Source organism: Limanda limanda, chromosome 9 (genome assembly GCF_963576545.1).
Source record: "Limanda limanda chromosome 9, fLimLim1.1, whole genome shotgun sequence".
NCBI classification, from domain to species: Eukaryota; Metazoa; Chordata; class Actinopteri; order Pleuronectiformes; family Pleuronectidae; genus Limanda; species Limanda limanda.
In genome coordinates this window covers 21,798,938-21,819,312 of record NC_083644.1, presented here as the reverse complement: position 1 = coordinate 21,819,312, position 20,375 = coordinate 21,798,938, and the positions used below count along the sequence as shown (strand labels likewise).

The window sequence follows — 20,375 nt, the reverse complement described above, 5'->3', positions numbered from 1 at the left end:
GTATTCAGTAGTTCAAGCATTAAAATACATGAAGCATGCAGGACAAACAAGAGTCAGCATCAAACAAACACAAATTGAAAAGGTAGACTAGGACTTATAGAGGACATCTATATGTGTTAGACATCGAGGCAGTAGCCCACCAAAGCAGACAGTACATGCACAACAAACTAACAAAAAGTCGACATGACAATAGTACATGAAGCAGCACAGGAGAGACATAGAACGAGCTACAAAAAGCATACAAACAAGCAAGCATACAAAGTAAGTTGCAGGACAAATTCACAGACACGCTGACACAAGGAGGCAAGAGCAGGCGGGTCAAGTTTAGTGCTGGCAGATCATATTATCAAACAGCCACTGTTTCAGATTAGAACTAAATGACCGATATGTGTTTAGGTCTCTGATACATGTTGGGATGTTATTCCATTCACGTGAGGCTGCAACAGAGAAGGCTGACTGACTAAAGGTACTTTTCCTAAATGGAATAATGCAGTCCCCTTTCATGACTCCTCTTGTGATCCGATGTTGGTTTGTGTGTGTGTGTGATAGCCAGGTGGTAGCTGCGCAGATACAATAAACTAGCACAAAAAGTTGGGTTTTATGATGTTCAGGCTATGATGTTCAGACCCTGAGGGGGCGGTAGTTGTGAAACGTGTGTGTGCGCGCGCATGACAGAGTGTGAGTGTGCGTGCGTGTGCACGTGTGTGTTTGTGCGTGTGCGTGCGTGCGTGCGTGCGTGTAGCGGTGCCGTGATGGCATGGGAAGAGTCGACAGTCAGAGAGGAGTGAGAACTTGTCGGGGATGGCGGACAAACCTGTGTTCGTGAAGCTGTTCGCCGCCGGGTTTTACGGTGTCAGCTCGTTCTTCATCATCGTGGTGAACAAGAGCGTCCTCACCAACTACGGGTGAGCGGCTTTTATGTCGGAGACGCCTCTATAACGGTTATTAGTGGAGATGCTAACGTGTTAGCTAAGCTAGCTAGTGGAAGTTGTATTGGCTGAAGTAGGGGAGCCAGACCCCGATGGAGCTGCTTAGCTAACGGTAACTTTTTGGCTAGCGAGGACCCGTTTCAAAGCTGCATTTGTATTAGCAAGTTAGCAAGCTAATTGCCCCGTAAGGTGCTAGTTTACATTGTGCTCAGCCTGTGAGGTTCACTGGGACTAACTGGGCTCTAACTGTTCTCAGGTTCCCTTCTTCAATATGTGTCGGCATTGGACAAGTAAGTTGAATGTTTCTCCCTCGTGTACATCATCAAACCCCACATTGAAAACGGGCAGAGCCACAAACCCCTTCTCCACTGAACGTGTGTGTGTGTGTGCAGATGTTGGCCACAGTGGTCGTGCTGTGGGTGGGCAAGGCTGCGAAGGTGATCAGCTTCCCGGACTGCGATGAGAGTATACCTCGCAAGGTGAGACGACCCTGTTCCTCGATTTTTTTGAATGAAACATGTCCACTGCAGGCTTCCATAGATGTCTTCTTCAGCTGGACAGTTTGTCCCAAACTCAAATAAATGTACTGAACCGTCGTGTAAGTCAAACTTAAAGCAGATGATGTATATAATACAACAGGGTTGTACGTATAACAACATTTGAGACATGGATGCAGGATGCTTTTGACATTCTGCTTTTGTCAAACAAATAAACTATTGCATTGTCTGATGCCTACATGTGTTTTCCCTTGATTCCCAGACATTTCCTCTACCTCTTCTTTATGTGGGAAATCAAATCACTGGTCTGTTTGTAACCAAAAGGCTCAAGTAAGTCTCCACCATGCACTAACCAGGCTGGATGATGCTCAAAGAAATGTTTTTTTTTAGTGTCAATAACGATTGTTATCTATCTCCACCTCCACCAGTCTGCCGATGCTTACTGTCCTCAGGAGGTTCTCCATCTTATTCACATTGCTGGCAGAGGGATTTCTGCTCAAGTAAGACAACTCACATTCCCTGTCATTTAAACTGTGCCTTTCTCCTTGACTGGTATCGTTGGCTTTCATTTGCAGCTCAAAGTGCTCAGATTGAATTTAATTGCTCTCCTGTCTCTGACCTTTGACAGGAAGAAATTCTCCAGGCCAGTCCAGCTGACAGTATTTACAATGATCCTCGGGGCGTTTATAGCCGCAAGGTAAGCTCTGCTGCATCCAGGTGCCACGGCAGTTAACCAAAGCAGAATTACCTTCACTACAAAGGCTTGTCCTGTCGTGATATATGTGCCTACTTAAAAGATGTTGTCTCCAGGGTCATTAGACACATGTTGTATATCTGTAGTTAAAGGAGCTCTGCTGAAACAGATCATGCTCGCAGCTAAATTCTCACTGACAGAAAACTTCTTTACTCCCTGGATGCTTTTTTCCCCATCGTCTCCGTCCGCAGCGCTGACTTGTCCTTCGACCTGCAAGGCTACGTGGTCATTCTCCTGAACGACGTGCTGACTGCAGCCAATGGAGTCTATGTGAAACAAAAATTGGATGCAAAGGTATGAGGCAGCGGCACCACCTGATGAATAGTAACCATTGTTGGGCAGGAGCTGTTTTTGGCCTTGGGCTGGTGTTGGTGAATTTGGAGAAAGTAAACTGTCCTTCAGTGTCGGGCTCAAAGGAACTCAATGTACACGGTGACCCTGAGCTGGTTCTCTGCACTCCTCATTTTATTGGTCTAGGTTTATTAGTCTGCTGCTCTAGTCTGTCTAAGCGTTTGAGGATCATATCAGAAATGGCCTGTAGCTTGTTTTAGTCGGTCTTTAGTGTCACATAAGCAAACTGCTCAGCTCACATTACAGCAGAGGACGAACTGGATCCAGATTTAGTCTGCGATGTCTGTAGAGCACCATCTGCCAGCACTGAGCTAAACAGAGAGAGAGGTGTGTGTGTGTGTGTGCCTGACATTGCGAGGGAGTCAAAGATGGATATAAACAAAACAATCACATGAATTCAGGTTCCTACAGGACCTTGACATTCTTGAGAGTTTGAGGGAAAAATGGCATACTTGAATATTTTTCAGAATAGAGACAAATATTTTCCAGTCTATTTTATACCCTAATTTATATATTTGGGGACATTTTTCTTTTACTGTCTCTCAGCTCTTCAACTCATGAACAAGTCTTTGTCTCTTGCACAATATATTTTTTTGCTAAGCTGTGCAAGAAAATACAAAAGACCACATTGTTTGCTGTCACTGTAACAGCTCAGTTGTGAAGTGTTCACACCTTCAAGCCCTCGTTTTTCTCGGTGTGTGACCCTCTGTAAAGAGAGTTCTCAATATAGAAATTCTTACCATCGTCACACAAATAAACCCTGATCGGTGACTCAAACTATGCCATGTTGGGTCCTTGGATTTGAGGGAATTATGCAGGAGGTGCTTGAAAAGTCCTTGAATGGGATGTTTGAGAAGATGTGGGAACCCTGTGAATGCAGAGGTTCCAGGTTGTAAAGTGGGCTGGCCCTGCATGGCATCCATATGCTAGTTAGTGTGAAACATACTGGGACACTTGTGAATAACCCTCTCTGTTCTCCCTGTGCTAATTTTTTGTGTTCCTGTCGCTCCCTGTCCATCTGTTTCTATGCTCTCACTCTCTCTCTCTCTCTCTCTCCCCCCCTCTCTCTTTCACAGGAGCTGGGGAAATATGGATTGTTGTACTACAATGCATTGTTTATGATAATTCCCACTCTTATGTTTGCTCATGCGACAGGAGATGTGCAGAAGGTACGTAGTTTGACTCTCCAGTTGTTTGGTGTGTCCCCCTATTTAAGTTCTGTGTCCAGTTATATTCAATAAAACAGCCAAACATCTTTTTTCAAGCAGAGGCTAAACCATCAAGTCATGAGGTCATGGTCTTGGTGCTGGCCAGTTATTACAAGGTTTAATCCCAAATTGAAGTGAGAGCACATATGTGAAGTCATGGGCGTCCACTGTAAATATGAGCTTTGTGTTTGTTGTTCAGTGTTGGCAGAGACCTTCTGGTTTGCCCAGCTGGGGCCCGGCAGCCAGAAAGGCACAAAGCTGCTATTATGCACCTAGTGAGCTAGAGTTATTACAGCAGTGCCTCCAACTCCCCTTGCTTGAGCAACCAGAGCAGAGATACACACTACTATCCTTTAAAGCTAATGGAAAGTCTGTGTTGAATTTGTGTTACAACACCAACTCCCTAAAATGCGACTAACTTCTTTGTTCATGAAGTTTTTTTTCCCACTGAATCATCAGACAAGCACCGACATGAATTTACAATCTGTTTAGTGTCACCTTTGTTTTTATGCTTCTTTTGTGCATGTGTCTTCACTGCTAGTGCTAGTTCTCACAATGTCCCTCTCTTTTCAGGCGATTAAATATGAGGGTTGGTCCAACATGTTTTTCCTCACCCAGTTCATCCTGTCATGTATCATGGGGTAAGGCCAGATGATTATGTATGATGAGCATGTTTGCACACAAACAAGCAGGATTGTGTTCTGTACCCGAGTTGAACATCTGGATTGTGCCAAATTTCTCTTATATCAGTGGCTGAAATCTACACTCTCAGCCATGGCATCATTGTGTAGTTCAAATGACCCCATATTGTATCAAGATTGTGAAATCTGATTTCAAGCTCCAACAGGTGTTGAATTGAGAAATATGATCACATTTTGTTTGGCAGGTTTGTCCTGATGTATTCCACTGTGCTCTGCACACAATACAACTCTGCCTTAACAACTACGATCGTGGGCTGCATCAAGGTGAGCTGCACGTGTGTGTCAAGGAACAGTCACATTACATGTCATTTAGCTGACGCTTTTATCCAAAGCGACTAATAATTAGCGAGGGGCCATTCAGGCATGTGGTATTCGAGCTGCCGACCTTTTGGTTGGTGGACAACCTCTCTACCCCTCAGCCACAGCCTTTACACAAACTTTATTCATATTTTTGCTGTTTTGCAGAATGTCCTGGTGACATACATTGGGATGGTGTTCAGCGGAGACTACATTTTCTCTTGGACCAACTTCATAGGTTTAAATATCAGGTAGGAAATGGGTTCATTTGCTTAAGTTTGCTTGAAATGCTCAAAGTCTTATGTATGTAGATGTATTAAAATTTGTTTGTACATATTCATATTAATGTACAATTACATCCAGGGTTGGACTAAGTTGTTTTTGTGGGCCCAAGAAGGACATTTCCCCAACACAAATAATAATGCATTGCACTTTTCACCATGTTTAAAATGTACTATAAATATGTAGTTCTTTCTATAAAAGAAAAGCAATACAAAATGACAAATTTATGATTTTAGGTTTACAAATATAATAGGGCAGAGTGAGCTCTACAGTTGTTATGTGCTCTTTAGGAGGAACCTGCTCCACCAAAGAGCCTGAATATCTTATTATGAGCTGTATTGAATTTCTTTAACCAATCAAACCTGCTCCTCAGCTGTGTCAAGCTCACCTGTTCCTGAGGACAAGACATGTTTATAAAGAATGTCACCTATATTACATTTTCTTAGTATTGGATGTATTTTGGGGTTTCTAATTGTAAACATTGAATGAGACAGACTGAGCCTCCTTGGATGCAAAGGTACTCTTTGTGGCGAGAGAAGAACGAGGAAAGCTGATGTTAATGTGTCAAATAGCTGCAGGAATTTAAATGTGTATGCTTGTTGAGAGATGGGGCTGGTTTTATGATTGATGATGTGTTGTATCTGTATTCCTTCTAACAATAATCCAGACAAAGATTCAATGCTTTACACAGCTTTGTTCTCCTGCCTCTCACTTACTGTTTACTTAAGTGTAACACAGTCGCCCTCTGTGTGTGTGTTGCAGTATTGCAGGCAGTATGGTGTACTCCTACATCACTTTCACAGAGGAGCAGACAACCAAACCAAGTGAAATTAACAAGCTGGACATCAAAGGCAAGGTGGTCGTATGACAGAGACACTGGATTTAATTATTTTTATGCTGACGAACAGGAAAACTCTATTTTTAGTACGACTTTTATTTATGGACTCTTTTAGAGACAAAGCTGATGGGAACGGTGTTATGGTGAAATCCTTCACCATGACCCCCCTTGCTGTTGCCATGCTTAGGAAACCCTCCTGTGGGATTGTGGGTTGATTTCTATTTTTTGATGTAGATTTCTTATTAAATATTTGTATTTTGATACTGTGCTTGTGAGTATTAAGAAGAAGGGAAACAGGGAAGCATTATTATGTAAGAACATTTATGACAGTCCGACCGACTGAACATTAAATGTTGGGATGATGTAAAGTTTCCTGAACACAGGAGCAAACAGCTTGGACGGCCGATTGTTAGAAGCATGGGTGTTTACTGATGAATCGTGGTCATAGTATGTAACGCTTATTATAAAGGCACAATTCTGGTTTTTGCTGTTTACAAGAAATGTTACTATAGATGCCTTCAAAGAACAGTGAGATGCACTGGCACTGTCATTATCTGTTATTTCGGATTCACGTACTTTATATTTTTTTGAGTTTTGTGGATACACTGTTACAAGCTTGTTACATATGGTGAATGACGGTGAGTGATCAAACCTCATCCTATAAACAAACAAAGTGGATGTGCAGTGGGCTGTCGCTTCCCATCAAGGATTGTGGCTTTTAATATTGCTGCTGCCTCCTCTTGGGAGATAATTTAAAGACAACGGTTTACATTTTTCCGATTAACAGAATGTTTGTTGTGGATGTCAGTGATTCTCTCTTTGCAGAATTAACAAACAAGGGGACCCATTTCTTTTCTTTTTGACACAGTGTTATCGCACTTTTAACTGAGGTAACTCCTGCTGAACTGCCTCACCTGCATTCATATGTTGATATGAGATTATGGTACCTGAAATGTAAGTTTAAGGTTATTTCAAGAGAAACGTGGTAATCTTAACCTTCAGTAGTCAGGTACGAGTGTTGTCTTTTCTTTATTTTCTACATTTTTATCTACATCATTTTATATTTATTACTTTTTTAGACTAATATCCATTTTTATAGATGATGTGACTCGTTAAGTGTGGATGATGATCTCATCTCACAGTAACGATGCATTTTTAGCTGGAACAATGTGATGTATTTTTACATTAAAACAAACCTGTTGACACAATGGACTCTAATTTCTTGGTTTGGTGTTAGGATTCCTTAGTTTTATTCGATCATGTACTTTCTCAAATTCCTTGTAACATAAAAATGTATTTACTATTGATACTTTAAGAATTAATCTATAGTTTTAAGGATCTGTTCATTTCTGGATATTTCAAAGTACTATAAAAGCACTTCGCTCAATAAGTTTAGAGACAGACTGATATGCGTGTGTTCAGGACCTCTCTGACTACCTACATACTGAATATCAAACATATTTACTGTATAGATTTGGAGATTTTTCTGGGTGAAGTCCAACATGTGTACAATCAAATCAGTTCATTTCTGTATATCTCAAAGTACTATAAAAACACTTTGCTCAATAAGTTCAGAGAGACTGATATGCCTGTGTTAAGGACCTCTCTGACTACCTACATACTGAATATTAAACATATTTACTGTATAGATTTGGAGATTTTTCAGGCTGAAGTCCAACATGTATTCAATCAAAGCAGTTAATTTCTGGATTCTTTCAAAGTACTATAAAAACACTTTGCTCAATAAGTTCAGAGGGAGACTGATATGCCTGTGTTCAGGACCTCTCTGACTACCTACATACTGAATATCAAACATATTTACTTTATAGATTTGGAGATTTTTCAGGCTGAAGTCCAACATGTATACAATCAAAGCAGTTAATTTCTGGATTCTTTCAAAGTACTATAAAAACACTTTGCTCAATAAGTTCAGAGGGAGACTGATATGCCTGTGTTCAGGACCTCTCTGACTACCTACATATTGAATATCAAACATTTTTACCAAATGGATTTGGAGATTTTTCAGGGGGAAGTCCAACATGTGTACAATCAAAACAGTTCATTTCTGTATATCTCAAAGTACTATAAAACACTTTGCTCAATAAGTTCAGAGAGACTGATATGCCTGTGTTCAGGACCCCTCTGACTACTTACATACTGAATATCAAACATTTTTGCTAAATGGATTTGGAGATTTTTCAAAGTAAAGTCCAACATTTTCACTGTGGAATAGATCATTTCAGGATTGTCACTGTAGAAAATATATCATTTCAGGATACTTCAAAGTACTGTCAAAACACCCTGCTCAATAACTTCAGAGAGAGACTAATATGCCTGTGTTCAGGAGTTATCTGACTACATGGATACTGAATAGCAAACATTTTTACTGGATAGATTTGGAGATTTTTCAAAGTAAAGTCCAACATTTTCACTGTGGAATAGATCATTCCAGGATTTTCACTGTAGAAAATAGATAATTTCAGGATACTTCAAAGTACTGTAAAAAGACTTTGCTAAATAAGTTCAGAGAGACTGATATGCCTGTATTTAGGACCTCTCTGACAACTTACATACTGAATAGCAAAGGAAAAAAAACAATTTGTGAAGTGTTAGGGTTATGGTTGCAATTAGGGTAAGGGGGGGGGGGGGTAGGGTTAGGGTTTAAGGCTTGGGTTAGGTTTATGCATAAAAAGCTCGTAGAGACTTGCAAGTAGGCTCTACCCCTACTAAATCGGGCACTCCCAATTGATTGGTCCCATCCCCGAGCTTCTACGACCTTCAGGAAAGGAAAAAGCCAAATTTTTGAAGTTTATGGTTATGGTTGCAATTAGGGTAAGGGGGGGGGGGGGTTAGGGTTAGGGTTTAAGGCTAGGGTTACAGTTATGGATAAGAAGGTCGTAGAGACTTGCAAGTAGGATCTACCCCCACTAATGCGGTCACTCCCGGTCGATTGGTCCGATCCCCAAGCTTCTATGACCTTCTGAAGGGAAAAACACAATTTTTGAAGTATTAGGGTTATAGTTGCAATTAGGGTGTCTCTTTGTGGTTGTTTGGTGTCTCTTTGTGGTTGTTTGGAGTATTTTAACAGTCACTTTATGCTTCATTCTGACTCAGGGGCCTGAAAGGTCAGGTGGTGTAAAGTACCATTTTATCAGTTGCCTACACACACAAACGATGATGCATAATGTTCATTATTATTAAGAAGTAAATAAATACTATGTACAGACGCGTTTTGTACGGAAGCGTATTGCATTCACTTGAAAAAAATAAAAGCTCAGTTTTTCTGAGATAATTATGTCATTAACAAGGGTCACTGCGACATGTCACCTTTTCTTCTCTTCAGAGGAGACAGAACAATGAAGTTCAGACTTGTCGGGTTGGTCAATACGTCTCTCTTAGCGATAACAAGTTTCCCCTCATTGTCCAATGGGAGCGCGTCACGTGACATCCTGTCAGCTGTCGCTTCCGGGTGCGGTGAAACAGCGGAGAAGTCGGAAAACACCGGACATTCACGGATTAGTTTAAATGAGGAGTCAGGAGGACACGGCGGCTCCGTCCTCTGCGGAATTACCGACGTACACGAACGTAGGTTGAACGTTTTTGTTTTTAATTTTGGAGTCAGTGAGCGAAGTTCCTGCGGAACCGAGCCGTGTTTATGTCCGGAGGTTAGCTTAAAGCCCGAGTAGCGTTTAGCTGCTACACGCAAACAGACAGACGTCCGGGCCAACGAGTCGTGCTGTCACCGACATTGTTAATTCAGCCTCGTCTGTGGTCCAGGGAGAATCACCGACAGGGTCTGACTGCACCTGAGGAGCGACCACACTTTGTTTTGGAGGTCAACAACACGGACGGAGAAACTCGTCGGTTCCCCACAAACGTCCAGGGCGTCGAATGTGCTCAACAACATGGATGTGACGTGGACTTCAGGCAGCTCACAGAAACCACAGCAGGAACTGAGTAAATAACATTTCCCTCTGTCAGCTGCTGACGGGACACTTCCACAGGATCCTGTGTTTGTCTGAAGAGGAGGAGGAAGCCTTTCTCCTTTGTGTTCTCGTTCAGCTCGTCTTCACTCCCACTCAGCTCCTCAGTTCAACAGGTAGATCCGCTGCTGTCGGATCCATGTCATGTGCTTCAGAATCGAATAAACACAATAAATCCGAGTGACAGTGATAACAATGTTATTAGTTGTAAAAAAAACTGTGCACACCTTATTTAGTTTAACCAACACACGTGATTAAATCAGGTTTAGATCTCAAACAATAACGTTCATCTGCTTCTTTGTTTATCATAAGTCATCAAATTATTCAGGGGTCAAACAGAAAACAGGATTTTAAGTTATCAAATTGCACAAAAGTAATAATGACACATTCTACAATGTCCAGACATTGATGTACAATGAAATAATAAATAATTTAAGAACCTGTAAACAGAACATGTTTAATATTATTATTTAAGTTGTAATAAAGATAATTAACATTGGCCAGTTTCATGCTATACATCTATATCAATATTAGGGCTGGACGATATGGACAAAAATGATCTTGTGATAAGTTATATCAGTCGATAATAAAAATGTATCTAAATAAATGTCACATTATTTCTTTTAAGTTTCAAGACAAAGTTTTAATACAGTCTTTTAAGTTTAAAGACAAAGTTTTAATACATACTTTTGCTTCAGTCAGTTGTGGTTTTAAATTATTCGCCATGAACAAAGACAAGCACTTGATAAACAACAAAACATTTTACAAATCATGTGTTATAAGTCATATCTGTGCATAAACACTATATGTATATTAAGCTTTTGTTATATTGCTTTTGATGAAAACTACATTGTGATAATTATATATGTTGAAATCGCCTTGTTCTAGTCCACATAGTCTTGAGATGTAACAAAGCTAGTGTTGTGGAAGCTCTGTACATTTCATTGTAATAAGTGTCTGATTGTGTAAACACTGGGATGATGTGGATGCATCACACTGATCCTCTTGTCCTCCTCCTCCTCCTGCACAGTGAAGGATGAATGGCCTTTCTTTCAGCGAGCTCTGCTGCCTGTTCTGCTGCCCGCCCTGTCCCAGCCGCATCGCGGCCAAGCTCGCCTTCTTGCCTCCCGAGCCCACCTACAAGTTCCTCCCCGACCTAGAGGCGGGACCTGCCTCAACGGGGACAACGGGGGCAACAGGGCCATCGAACCCGCGGACACGGAGTGGAGCGTCCGTTGCTGGAAGCGGAGGGTCAGGAGATGTGGAAGGTAGATGGACGCTTCAACTGTTGGAGAGAGCAGAGTATCAGTACACGCAGAGGGAGCTGGACATGACAGAGGTGTTCCTCACTCGATCCAGCCGGGGGAACAAAGTCGGCTGCATGTACATTCGCTGTGTCCCTAATGCCAGGTAGGGAGTTTGAAAGGTTTACCTTCTCGTCAGTGGGTAATTTATCAGTTCTTTATGTATGTACGTGTTGAAACTGTCAATCTCGGCTTGCTCGACCTTTCTCATTCATTTTATAACCAATGTCACACTTCCTCTGAAGGGATTCCATCCCCTCTTTTCTTGTCAATCTTCTCACACACACATCCATGTCTTCTTCCTTTACTTGACCTGTTGCTACTTCTCTGTTGACTCAGCTGACTCGAAGATTTCCTCTCTGTTTTCGGTGCATCTCTGCCATCCATTTTAACAGTTACATTTTATCTTGGGATTTGTAGGAACTTGAATGTTGACTTTTCCGTGTGTTCTGGGATTCTGGTTCATGATAACGATATCAGTGTTCAGTGAGTCAGAGACATAACATGTTCTGCTATGTGGGTTTCCATCCTGTAGGTTTGTCACTGACTTTACTGTCTTTGATTGGTAAATAGTTTTTGAGAAGAGGGTACATATCATTTGGTCTAAGAAAGGAAACACCTTTTTTTGCGAGATAAACAAGTATTTGACGTCTGTTTGACACCAATCCTGTTACCCTGTGCAGCTGCTGATTAATTTACCAAATAGATTACAAAGAAATGGATAGGCTTATGTTACAGTCATCATATAGGTTAATGTCTATCTCCTATTACACAAAAATGAATCCAAACTCAACCTGATCTGGCAGAATCATTGTTGGGCCACTTTCTCAGTGGAAAGGCCAAGAGCGAAGCCAAAGGCGGTGTGTCAGTGTGTTGAAAAACAGAGCCACTGACAGGGGATCTCAAAACAGTCAGGTTGTGGAAAACAGATCAGGTTTCTCTGGAGAGCACAACATGCATTCATGAATGAAAGGCCACGGCTAGACTACCCTGCATCTATGATGGATATGCTGCGTCTCAGGTTGATCAAAATGTCTAGAAGTCAGAGACAATTTATGTGAGTTCATTGTGTTGTGGTAAACCAATTTTCCAGCAAGCAACACTTACAGACAAAGATATGTTGGTGTGGAGTCTCAGTAACCTGGCTTTGTTTATCCTGAAAACAGCTTGTTTATAGTTTTGTTATTTGTTTATTCAACTTAGTTACCAGCTCAGATCTGTGATTATATATTATATTAATATTATAATATAATTCTCTGCTTCATAAGTCCAGTAGTATGTCCAATGTTTATATAATAGACTGTATATAGAGATGAATGGCATTATATCCTTATATTCAGTATATGATTCATACCAGTTTCGATCAAGCAAATGACTAGTATTGTTTTGTAGTTATGGCTTAGTTTAGATTTTATATAAAGGACCAATATTGATGCAAAGGATATAATTAGCATATTTAGCAGCAATATAAAGTGTAGACATTGCCAATATGATACATTTGTCTAGACTGTGTACATGCTATTTCCTAGAAAACTATATCTACTGGACCATATTTTGACCATGTCTCTCCTTTTAGGTTTACAGTGCTTTTCTCTCATGGTAATGCAGTCGACCTCGGCCAGATGAGCAGCTTCTACATCGGCCTTGGCACTCGCATCAACTGCAACATCTTTTCCTACGACTACTCCGGCTATGGAGTCAGCACTGGCAAACCCTCTGAGAAGAACCTCTATGCAGACATAGACGCTGCCTGGCATGCCCTGCGCACACGGTAAGTGATGATATAATTGGCCCATATATGTCCTTCAGGGGGATGATTTATTAGACTTCATCTTCCTCTGCCAAGAAGGGCACATTGTTTGGATTAGGCGCAAATCACACCATGTTAAAAATGTGGATAGATTGTTTCTGAGAAGAGAAAAGTGAGTGAAAAACTAAAGGAGACAGAAGAAGGAGGGTCAAATAAAGATTAAGATGTGAAGAAGGGGTGGATGAAGGCAGCAGGAGTTGTGAATAGGACAGCTGAGATGAAGAGGGGAGATCAGAGCAGTGACAGATGCCAGGGGAATTAAAAAGAGGGAGATTGATGGAGGAGAGCTGAGACTGGGAGAGACATGTCTCTTCAGGATGTTGTGGTGTGATAACGTGTCATTAGCGCACCTGCTTTAATGTGGCTTTAACCCTGAGAGGACATAACACTGAGGATCGCTAACTAAGAGTTGGTAGAGGTGCTTTTATGTTTGGGTTTATTGTCAATAAAAGGTAATATTTTTTGATTTTGCCACTGTATATTTTTGCTGATTTTAAAGGGATAGTTCACAGATGACGATGGAAGGGTGGGTGAATTGTTTGAGTCCCACCAAACCCTTTAGAAGTCAGGGGTAAATAGTGTTGCATCCAAGCTGACCCCTTCTTTAGGTGTAATAAAACAACAGAAAAGAACACACCATGCCTCCATACTGCTTGTGTGGTGTCATCCAATTGTCTGCACGCCCCAACATTATTATTAATGTCAAAATTAGGTAATTTACACCATGCTTTTAGCCTTAAAGTCCACTACTGGAAGTAGTGATGCCTGCGGACACGGGTGCCCTTGGGCGAGTGCTTGTGTGTGAGGTTTTCTGGTGTGTGTGTGTGTGTGCATGCTAAAGTGACATGGCTCACAGGAGGATATCAGAGGACCTTTTAAGCGTGCATACGTGTGCTCATGATGGCTGCCTTGCGCATACTGCGTCTATTTAGAGCGTCGATTGTGCACGTCCTGAGAAATTAACGCTACCTGTTCGCCAGATGCACTATGCACTTGACCAGTAGGGGCGGTGTAGCAGTAATATTAGGGAATGTGACCGGGTGATTGGTTCACTGTGTCTGTTGTGGTGTATCATCAGCAGGCTAATCCGGCAGAGCAAATCATTAAACATGCGTAGTACATCTGGTAGTATGTAAACAACTATGTTCACGACGCAGCCGGTTGTCTACCCAACGTGTGTTTAAACAGCAAGCGAACTATCCCTTTAAGGTGTTTAAGGCCCATTTTATGAGGTATTCTCTGTTTCTTTGGTTTTAACTAGGTATGGTATAAGCCCCGAGAATATAATCCTGTATGGACAAAGCATCGGTACAGTTCCTACTGTAGACCTGGCGTCGCGGTACGAGTGCGCTGCCGTTGTTCTTCACTCACCTCTAACGTCTGGCATGAGAGTGGCCTTTCCTGACACAAAGAAAACCTACTGCTTCGATGCTTTCCCCAAGTAAGTCTCTGCACAATGTTGGTCTGTTTTTCAACAAGCCTCCTTCTCAGTCTCAGATTGACACTTTCCTATATTGAATTGTTTTGAAATTCTGTTTCTGTGAACTTTTTGAATTGGTGCAAGGTGTAAAAATATTTTTCACTAAATGTATCATTGGCCATAAAAAAAAATCCAATATTCATAATAATTGTATCCAACAGTGACCTTTCTAGGAGAAGTACGTTACTCGGGCAAAGTTTGGGACCAAAGTTATACCCTAGCATATTAAGAAACAAACACTGAAACAGGAAATAAATTGAACCTTAATGAGAAGAACTGTGTTGTTGCAGTCTTTACTAAAAATAACTAGAATGTCACTCAGTAAAATTTGGCTCATATTACATCCTTCTTTTAAGTTTCATAGAAATCCATTCTTTAGTTTTTTGTAAACCTGTTGACAAACCGACAGACGGTCAGTGAAACCATATCCTTCTTGACTGAGGTAATCAACATCCATTTACAACTATTGCAAACAACATTTATTAAATAGTGACTGCTGATCTGGTCCTATAACAGATTACAGGTGGGTGGTGATGAGTGTCCTTTCTTTTGAGTCTGTATCCTACAAAGCTTATTTTTAACGCTTCATGTTCACTTACATGCTCTACTCTGAGATTTTGTAAGTCACTTGTAATGTGAGTGTTACCTGTTATGTGCTGTAACATTGTATTTTTAATCCTTGGTGTAATCCATATTAATATCTCCCATATTATAAAAGTAATAATATAGATAAACTTGAAATGTATAAATATGCACACCAAACAATTCCCTTGGCCAGACAATAACAACTCAGAGTGGTGCTATCATTAGCCAGGCTCTATCCTGCCTGCTCTCCTTGTCAGTGTAGTTTTAGTGGCTGAGTCTGACGAAGGTCAGTCGCAGCCAACGTCAGCCTTAACGGAACAAGTGGACGAGCAGCAGAGGTGGAAGGAAACCAGGGAATGCCCCACTGTGTGTGTGCAGTGAGCTGAGAAGGGGCTCCGGTGTTTGTCTGTTGTTCAAATTGAGTAAGAGGGCAGTTGGCATCCTGCTCATGTTTTTATGTAATTTATTAAAAAAATGTTAATTTCTACTGATGAAATCTATAAACCAAATTTTTTCTTGTGTGTAACATCCAATCTGTTTTCAAATCTGTGCTATAGATGATTGCATTGGCACATATGCTCATTTATCAGCACCGAGGCAATAAAACCCGAGCAGTCACTGCTACTACACTAAATATTAAAATATGTATCTACTTTTTAAATCAAATAAATCTCTTATAGCTCAAAACAAATTAATATTGCAGTCCAGAAGAAAATACAGCTTCCTAGATGATTTTTTTAATCTGTTTTATAATATATTTCACTGACTCTTATTGATGTCACATTTAATCTTTTCCTTATTTCTCCTTTCAGCATTGAGAAAGTGTCCAAAATCCCGTCTCCAGTGCTCATCATCCACGGGACAGAGGACGAGGTGATCGACTTCTCCCACGGCCTGGCTCTGTTTGAGCGCTGCCCCAAGGCCGTGGAGCCTCTTTGGGTAGAGGGGGCGGGACACAATGACATTGAATTATACAGCCAGTATCTGGAGCGCCTGCGCCGCTTCATAGGACAGGAGTTGGCGATACAACACGTCTGACCGTCACCAACCTCTTCGCCCTTTTTCCTACTTTGTCCTGAATGGAAACATTTTCGAGTGTCATCTAAAGCATCTCTCGGCTTACTATGGCACCAGATGATGTAATGTTTCACGTACTGTTTTTAAGGCACAGTATGCCTCAAGACTCAAATAGCATTTAGACTGTTTTTTTTTTTTTTGCAGAAACTTGAAAGTACAGAGGCCATCTGTTAGGTAGAGAGATAGAGAGAAGTACGTTTTAAAAGACGACTCAGACCGTCTTCAACATTTCCTTGAGCAGGTTTAAGGTCCTGAGTATAAAATCTCTGTCTCCTTACCTGGTCTCAGGAACAGAAGAAGACTTCCTGAGGATTGAAAGGCTTCATACGGGATTGAAAGGACAAAAATATAATTTAGGATCAATCTTAAAACAAATGGGGAGCCAGTGTGAAGAGGCTGAAACGGGTGTAATTTGATTGAGCCTCTTAGTTCCAATTAGAAGCAAGGACAGTCTGAAACAGTCTGTAGTCGTTTCAAAGTTGATTTTGGTTCGTAACAAAAATGTGTCTATAGTGAAGGAATGAGGAGATGAAACGATCTGCATCCCTTGAATTTAAAATGGCTCTAGCATTTGTAATATTTCTTAAGTGATCAAAACATGACTAGCTTATATATATGAGGACAAAATTGTACCTAAAATTGACCCCTGAGGCACACCACACCTAACATTGGAAAAGGAGCATCTGTAACCCTAATGCAGTTCAATAGAAAAGCCCTCCAGTAAAGAATGTTTCAAAGGGGATGATTTGCACACCTGTTCTACTAATTGTTGTTATTCTATTTCACTAAATCACTTTGAAAAGTGTTTTTAAATACCCTGTACCCGTCATGTATGTAGATTTGAAGTGAACACCACTGGTGACGGGTCCTTACTCCTGGGAAAAATGAAAACGATACATTCAGATGAGTTTGTTTTTCACTGTATTTGTGTCGTTTTGGTTTGTTTAAGGTATAGTCGGCTAAATTTCCCAAACCTTGAGTATGGTGAGCCATTAAAGCCTTATTTGTTGCTCATATGGATTCTCACTGTCGTACCTCAGTGACGGAGCAAGCTTGGCTGTGTTGAAGAACGACTGAAAATACCTCCAGCTCTTTGGTGAAGTGAAACATCTGAGAGGCTGTTAACGCCTTCTTGTTGTTGGTCTTAGTTTATGTCTCACCCCAGTCGGTCACAGCTGTCTGCTAAGTTCCTGTTTCTTCAGTGTCTGGAACGTAGAAGCAACTCTAAAATTACACAGGTCATTGTTTATATAAACCTGGCCGATGGCCATCTTAGTCATTTGTTCTCCGTGTTACGGGGGAGTTTTTGTCAATTTAGAAATATCTAAAACTTCAATTTTTAATCAAGTAGTTATTTTATGTTGAAATTGTCTATAATTTTTATAGGCTAAGAAATAAGCTCCACATTGTGAGTCATCATAAGATGTTCACTATATGTTCACTGAAATTCGACGAGTGGACAGTGTCTGGCTCTTTGTCATATATAATTCAAACAACCATTTCCTTTCCAGCACTGTATTGTAAACAAAAGAGCAAACTGTCTCAAACATGTTATATTTCCCTTTGTCGCTTGTCTTTCGCTGATTATTTGTGGAAATATTACTGTTCGATTTTTTTATTTAAAGGGAACAGGTATAACGTTGTTTTCTTTTCGCTAGCTGCCCTGTTGAAGTATTGAAGATAAATCATCATCTTTCAGACATCTGCCCTCCATTGCTCTCACTAATAAAAAGTGCAAAAGCAGTTTTACCTTTAACCAAACTGATATATTTAAATTTTAGCGAGTGAGTGTTGCATTGTTAAGCGTTTTAGGTTACGGCTGTTCTGTTTGATTGTTTTCAAAGAAGAGTCAGGATTTTCAGGCTTTCTTGTCAATGTATGAACCAAAGTCTGACTTTTATTTGTGTTTTACCAAGTTTACCTGCTTTTCATGTTTGTATCTTTGTAACCAAAGACAATGTTGTTCAAGTTTAAGCTCTTTTGTGAACTCTTTATTTATCTTTATACTTACTCTGATTGTTTTTCCACTTCACATTTGGATACAAATTAAATGCAAGTGTGTCATAGGACTGAATAATTATGTTCTATCATCATATGTCTGGTTTCAAATATGAACAGAAGTTAAATAGCACATATTAAGGTTGGTGTTGTTTTGTCTGTGGAGGAGTGGAACCATAGGCAATACAACGAGTTGGGATGTGTTTAGAAAAATACAGTGTCTGTGGGATGATGAAGGAACAACGACAGGAGCTTCATGAACACATGAGAACTGTCTTTTATTCAACTGTGTGGATCTCTGGTGTAACACAGGTGGTAATCCTTTGTTACCGACATATTTTCTGTTTTTAGAGATTCTGTCTTTTTTCCAAGAATTGAAAAGAACATGAGGCTAATAAAACGTATCCACAGATTAATAATTAATATGACTCTTTTGCTCTTTTTGAAAATATTGATACCTTACAGTTGTGTTTTACAGTTAAGATATTATTGGTCCCTAATATTCTAGCCATCTCAGTCCTTGTGTTCAGTGAATCAGGACACGTCTAAAGGCCTCACAGGACTGCATGAGACAGATCCACGGAACGCTGGGGTTTAAGTTGAGTGTAGAATCTTTAATTTTTTAATCTGTGTTGGGATGTGCTTATTGTCAACTGAGCCAACGAAGATGTTCAAATGATGCCTTTCAAATGAATCCGCAGGACTCAGGTCTGCAGGACTCAGGTCTGTCCCAGCTCCATACCCTCACTGTCTGCCATGTTGAGTTGTGTGAAAACAGGGACAGATGGATTGTAAGCTGCACTCGCCCTTCTCCCCCCTCAACACACACATTTGTGCCAGCTCTTTTTCAATGGACTACATAAACAATCTGGTCCACTCAAATGCTCTTACGGATTAAAAGCAGCTGCATCCCTCTGTCTAAAGGCGAAGTCAGTGCAGCCTGACCCGCTGCGTCCAGCAGAAGCACCTCCTGCACACACTCATGATCTGACTCTCATACTGACCTGAGCACTGAAACCCTTTCATGTTGTCATGTATCAGAGGGAATTTGCTGTGCTTGCTCTCGCCAACGGAAGACTTGAGACTTGTGCAGTCGAGAGCTGTTTTTAAATCTAGTGGTGTGGTGAACCTGTAGCCTAATGGTATTCAAATAGTGCCCACCCGGGCCTGATCTGGTCCTCCTGCAAGAAGATTTGGTCCCGGAAGTTATCTCTTTTATGTCAACTTTTACATGATTTTTCTCAAATATCCAATAGAGAGAAATATGAAAATACTGTGGATCCGTTTGTATGTTTATATTTCTTTAATAAAAATCGGATAAGATCTGAGCAAATTAGACCCTTAAACATGTAATATTGCCTACCTGATAGTCATGGAATGAAACAAATAATGGAAAAATTTGCATATAATAACATTATATGCACGATTATTGCTATCGATAATAACTTAAATTAATAATAATACCATCTATGAATATCACTTATTATTGTCATTATAACAACCAGTCTGCTCCCATATTTAATCCTTAAGGCACTTGTTTTATTTAATAAGTTAATTCCAAAATAAATCAATATAAAAAATCTAATATCTCTTTTACTTTAGCTGGTAGATGCTGGTACTGCGACTGACCCATGTTAACAGGGTTGGCCCCTGGTTGAATTTGTTCAACCCTACTCAAGATGCCGTATATCAGTTTGAGAATTAGAGAAACATGTGCTATAACTTGCATAAAAGCTACAGATTCTATCAGTGGCTGATGTGACCTTGTTTATCCTCAGAGTATAACGGGCCTACATGAGGAAAGAAACAAGGCTCCAGGAGAGAAAAAAAACCGTGAACCCTGAATCGACTGATACATATCAAAGGTTTCAGTGACCTGATGACCTGACTGTGACACACGGCTGCGGATATCCTCTAAAGACTGCAGTGCCTTTTTATAAAAACGGATAACATGAGAATAGTGCAAAGTTCGCAGATGTCACAAAGTATGATGTGGCAGCAAACCAACGTGGCTTTAAGCAAAACACAATTTCCTATTTCCGACTTCATTGTTGTGTTGCATTATTTATTTCAGGTCGGCCGGAGGCATGCTGAGTTTATTACTTGCTTTTGTTTGTCATAACTCGTAAGGGAACTTTTGCTCTGTACAGCTCTCACTAGGAGAATTACCTATTGTCTTCTTTGTGTAGCTATCAAATTATCAGACAGGGCTTATACTGTATAAACTGAACAAGCAATGTCCTCATTATTGTTATATGTAGCTGATATTGGGTTTATTTGT

At 40.5% G+C, this 20,375-nt stretch overlaps 2 protein-coding genes across 2 annotated transcripts; both read left to right on the top strand.

The window, feature by feature from the left end:
• The first annotated feature begins 762 nt into the window (after positions 1–762).
• Positions 763–7,052, top strand: LOC133010409 (nucleotide sugar transporter SLC35D2-like). Its single transcript, XM_061077983.1, has 12 exons — positions 763–905; positions 1,186–1,219; positions 1,322–1,408; positions 1,689–1,756; positions 1,855–1,926; positions 2,055–2,123; positions 2,372–2,474; positions 3,608–3,700; positions 4,313–4,380; positions 4,626–4,704; positions 4,906–4,988; positions 5,782–7,052. Exons 1-12 carry the CDS (start codon positions 802–804, stop codon positions 5,885–5,887), a joined length of 966 nt encoding a protein of 321 aa, XP_060933966.1. The 5' UTR covers positions 763–801; the 3' UTR covers positions 5,888–7,052.
• A 2,285-nt stretch (positions 7,053–9,337) lies between these two features.
• Positions 9,338–16,268, top strand: abhd17ab (abhydrolase domain containing 17A, depalmitoylase b). Its single transcript, XM_061077729.1, has 5 exons — positions 9,338–9,956; positions 10,871–11,250; positions 12,721–12,915; positions 14,216–14,395; positions 15,832–16,268. Exons 2-5 carry the CDS (start codon positions 10,877–10,879, stop codon positions 16,055–16,057), a joined length of 975 nt encoding a protein of 324 aa, XP_060933712.1. The 5' UTR covers positions 9,338–9,956; positions 10,871–10,876; the 3' UTR covers positions 16,058–16,268.
• Positions 16,269–20,375: the final 4,107 nt, after the last annotated feature.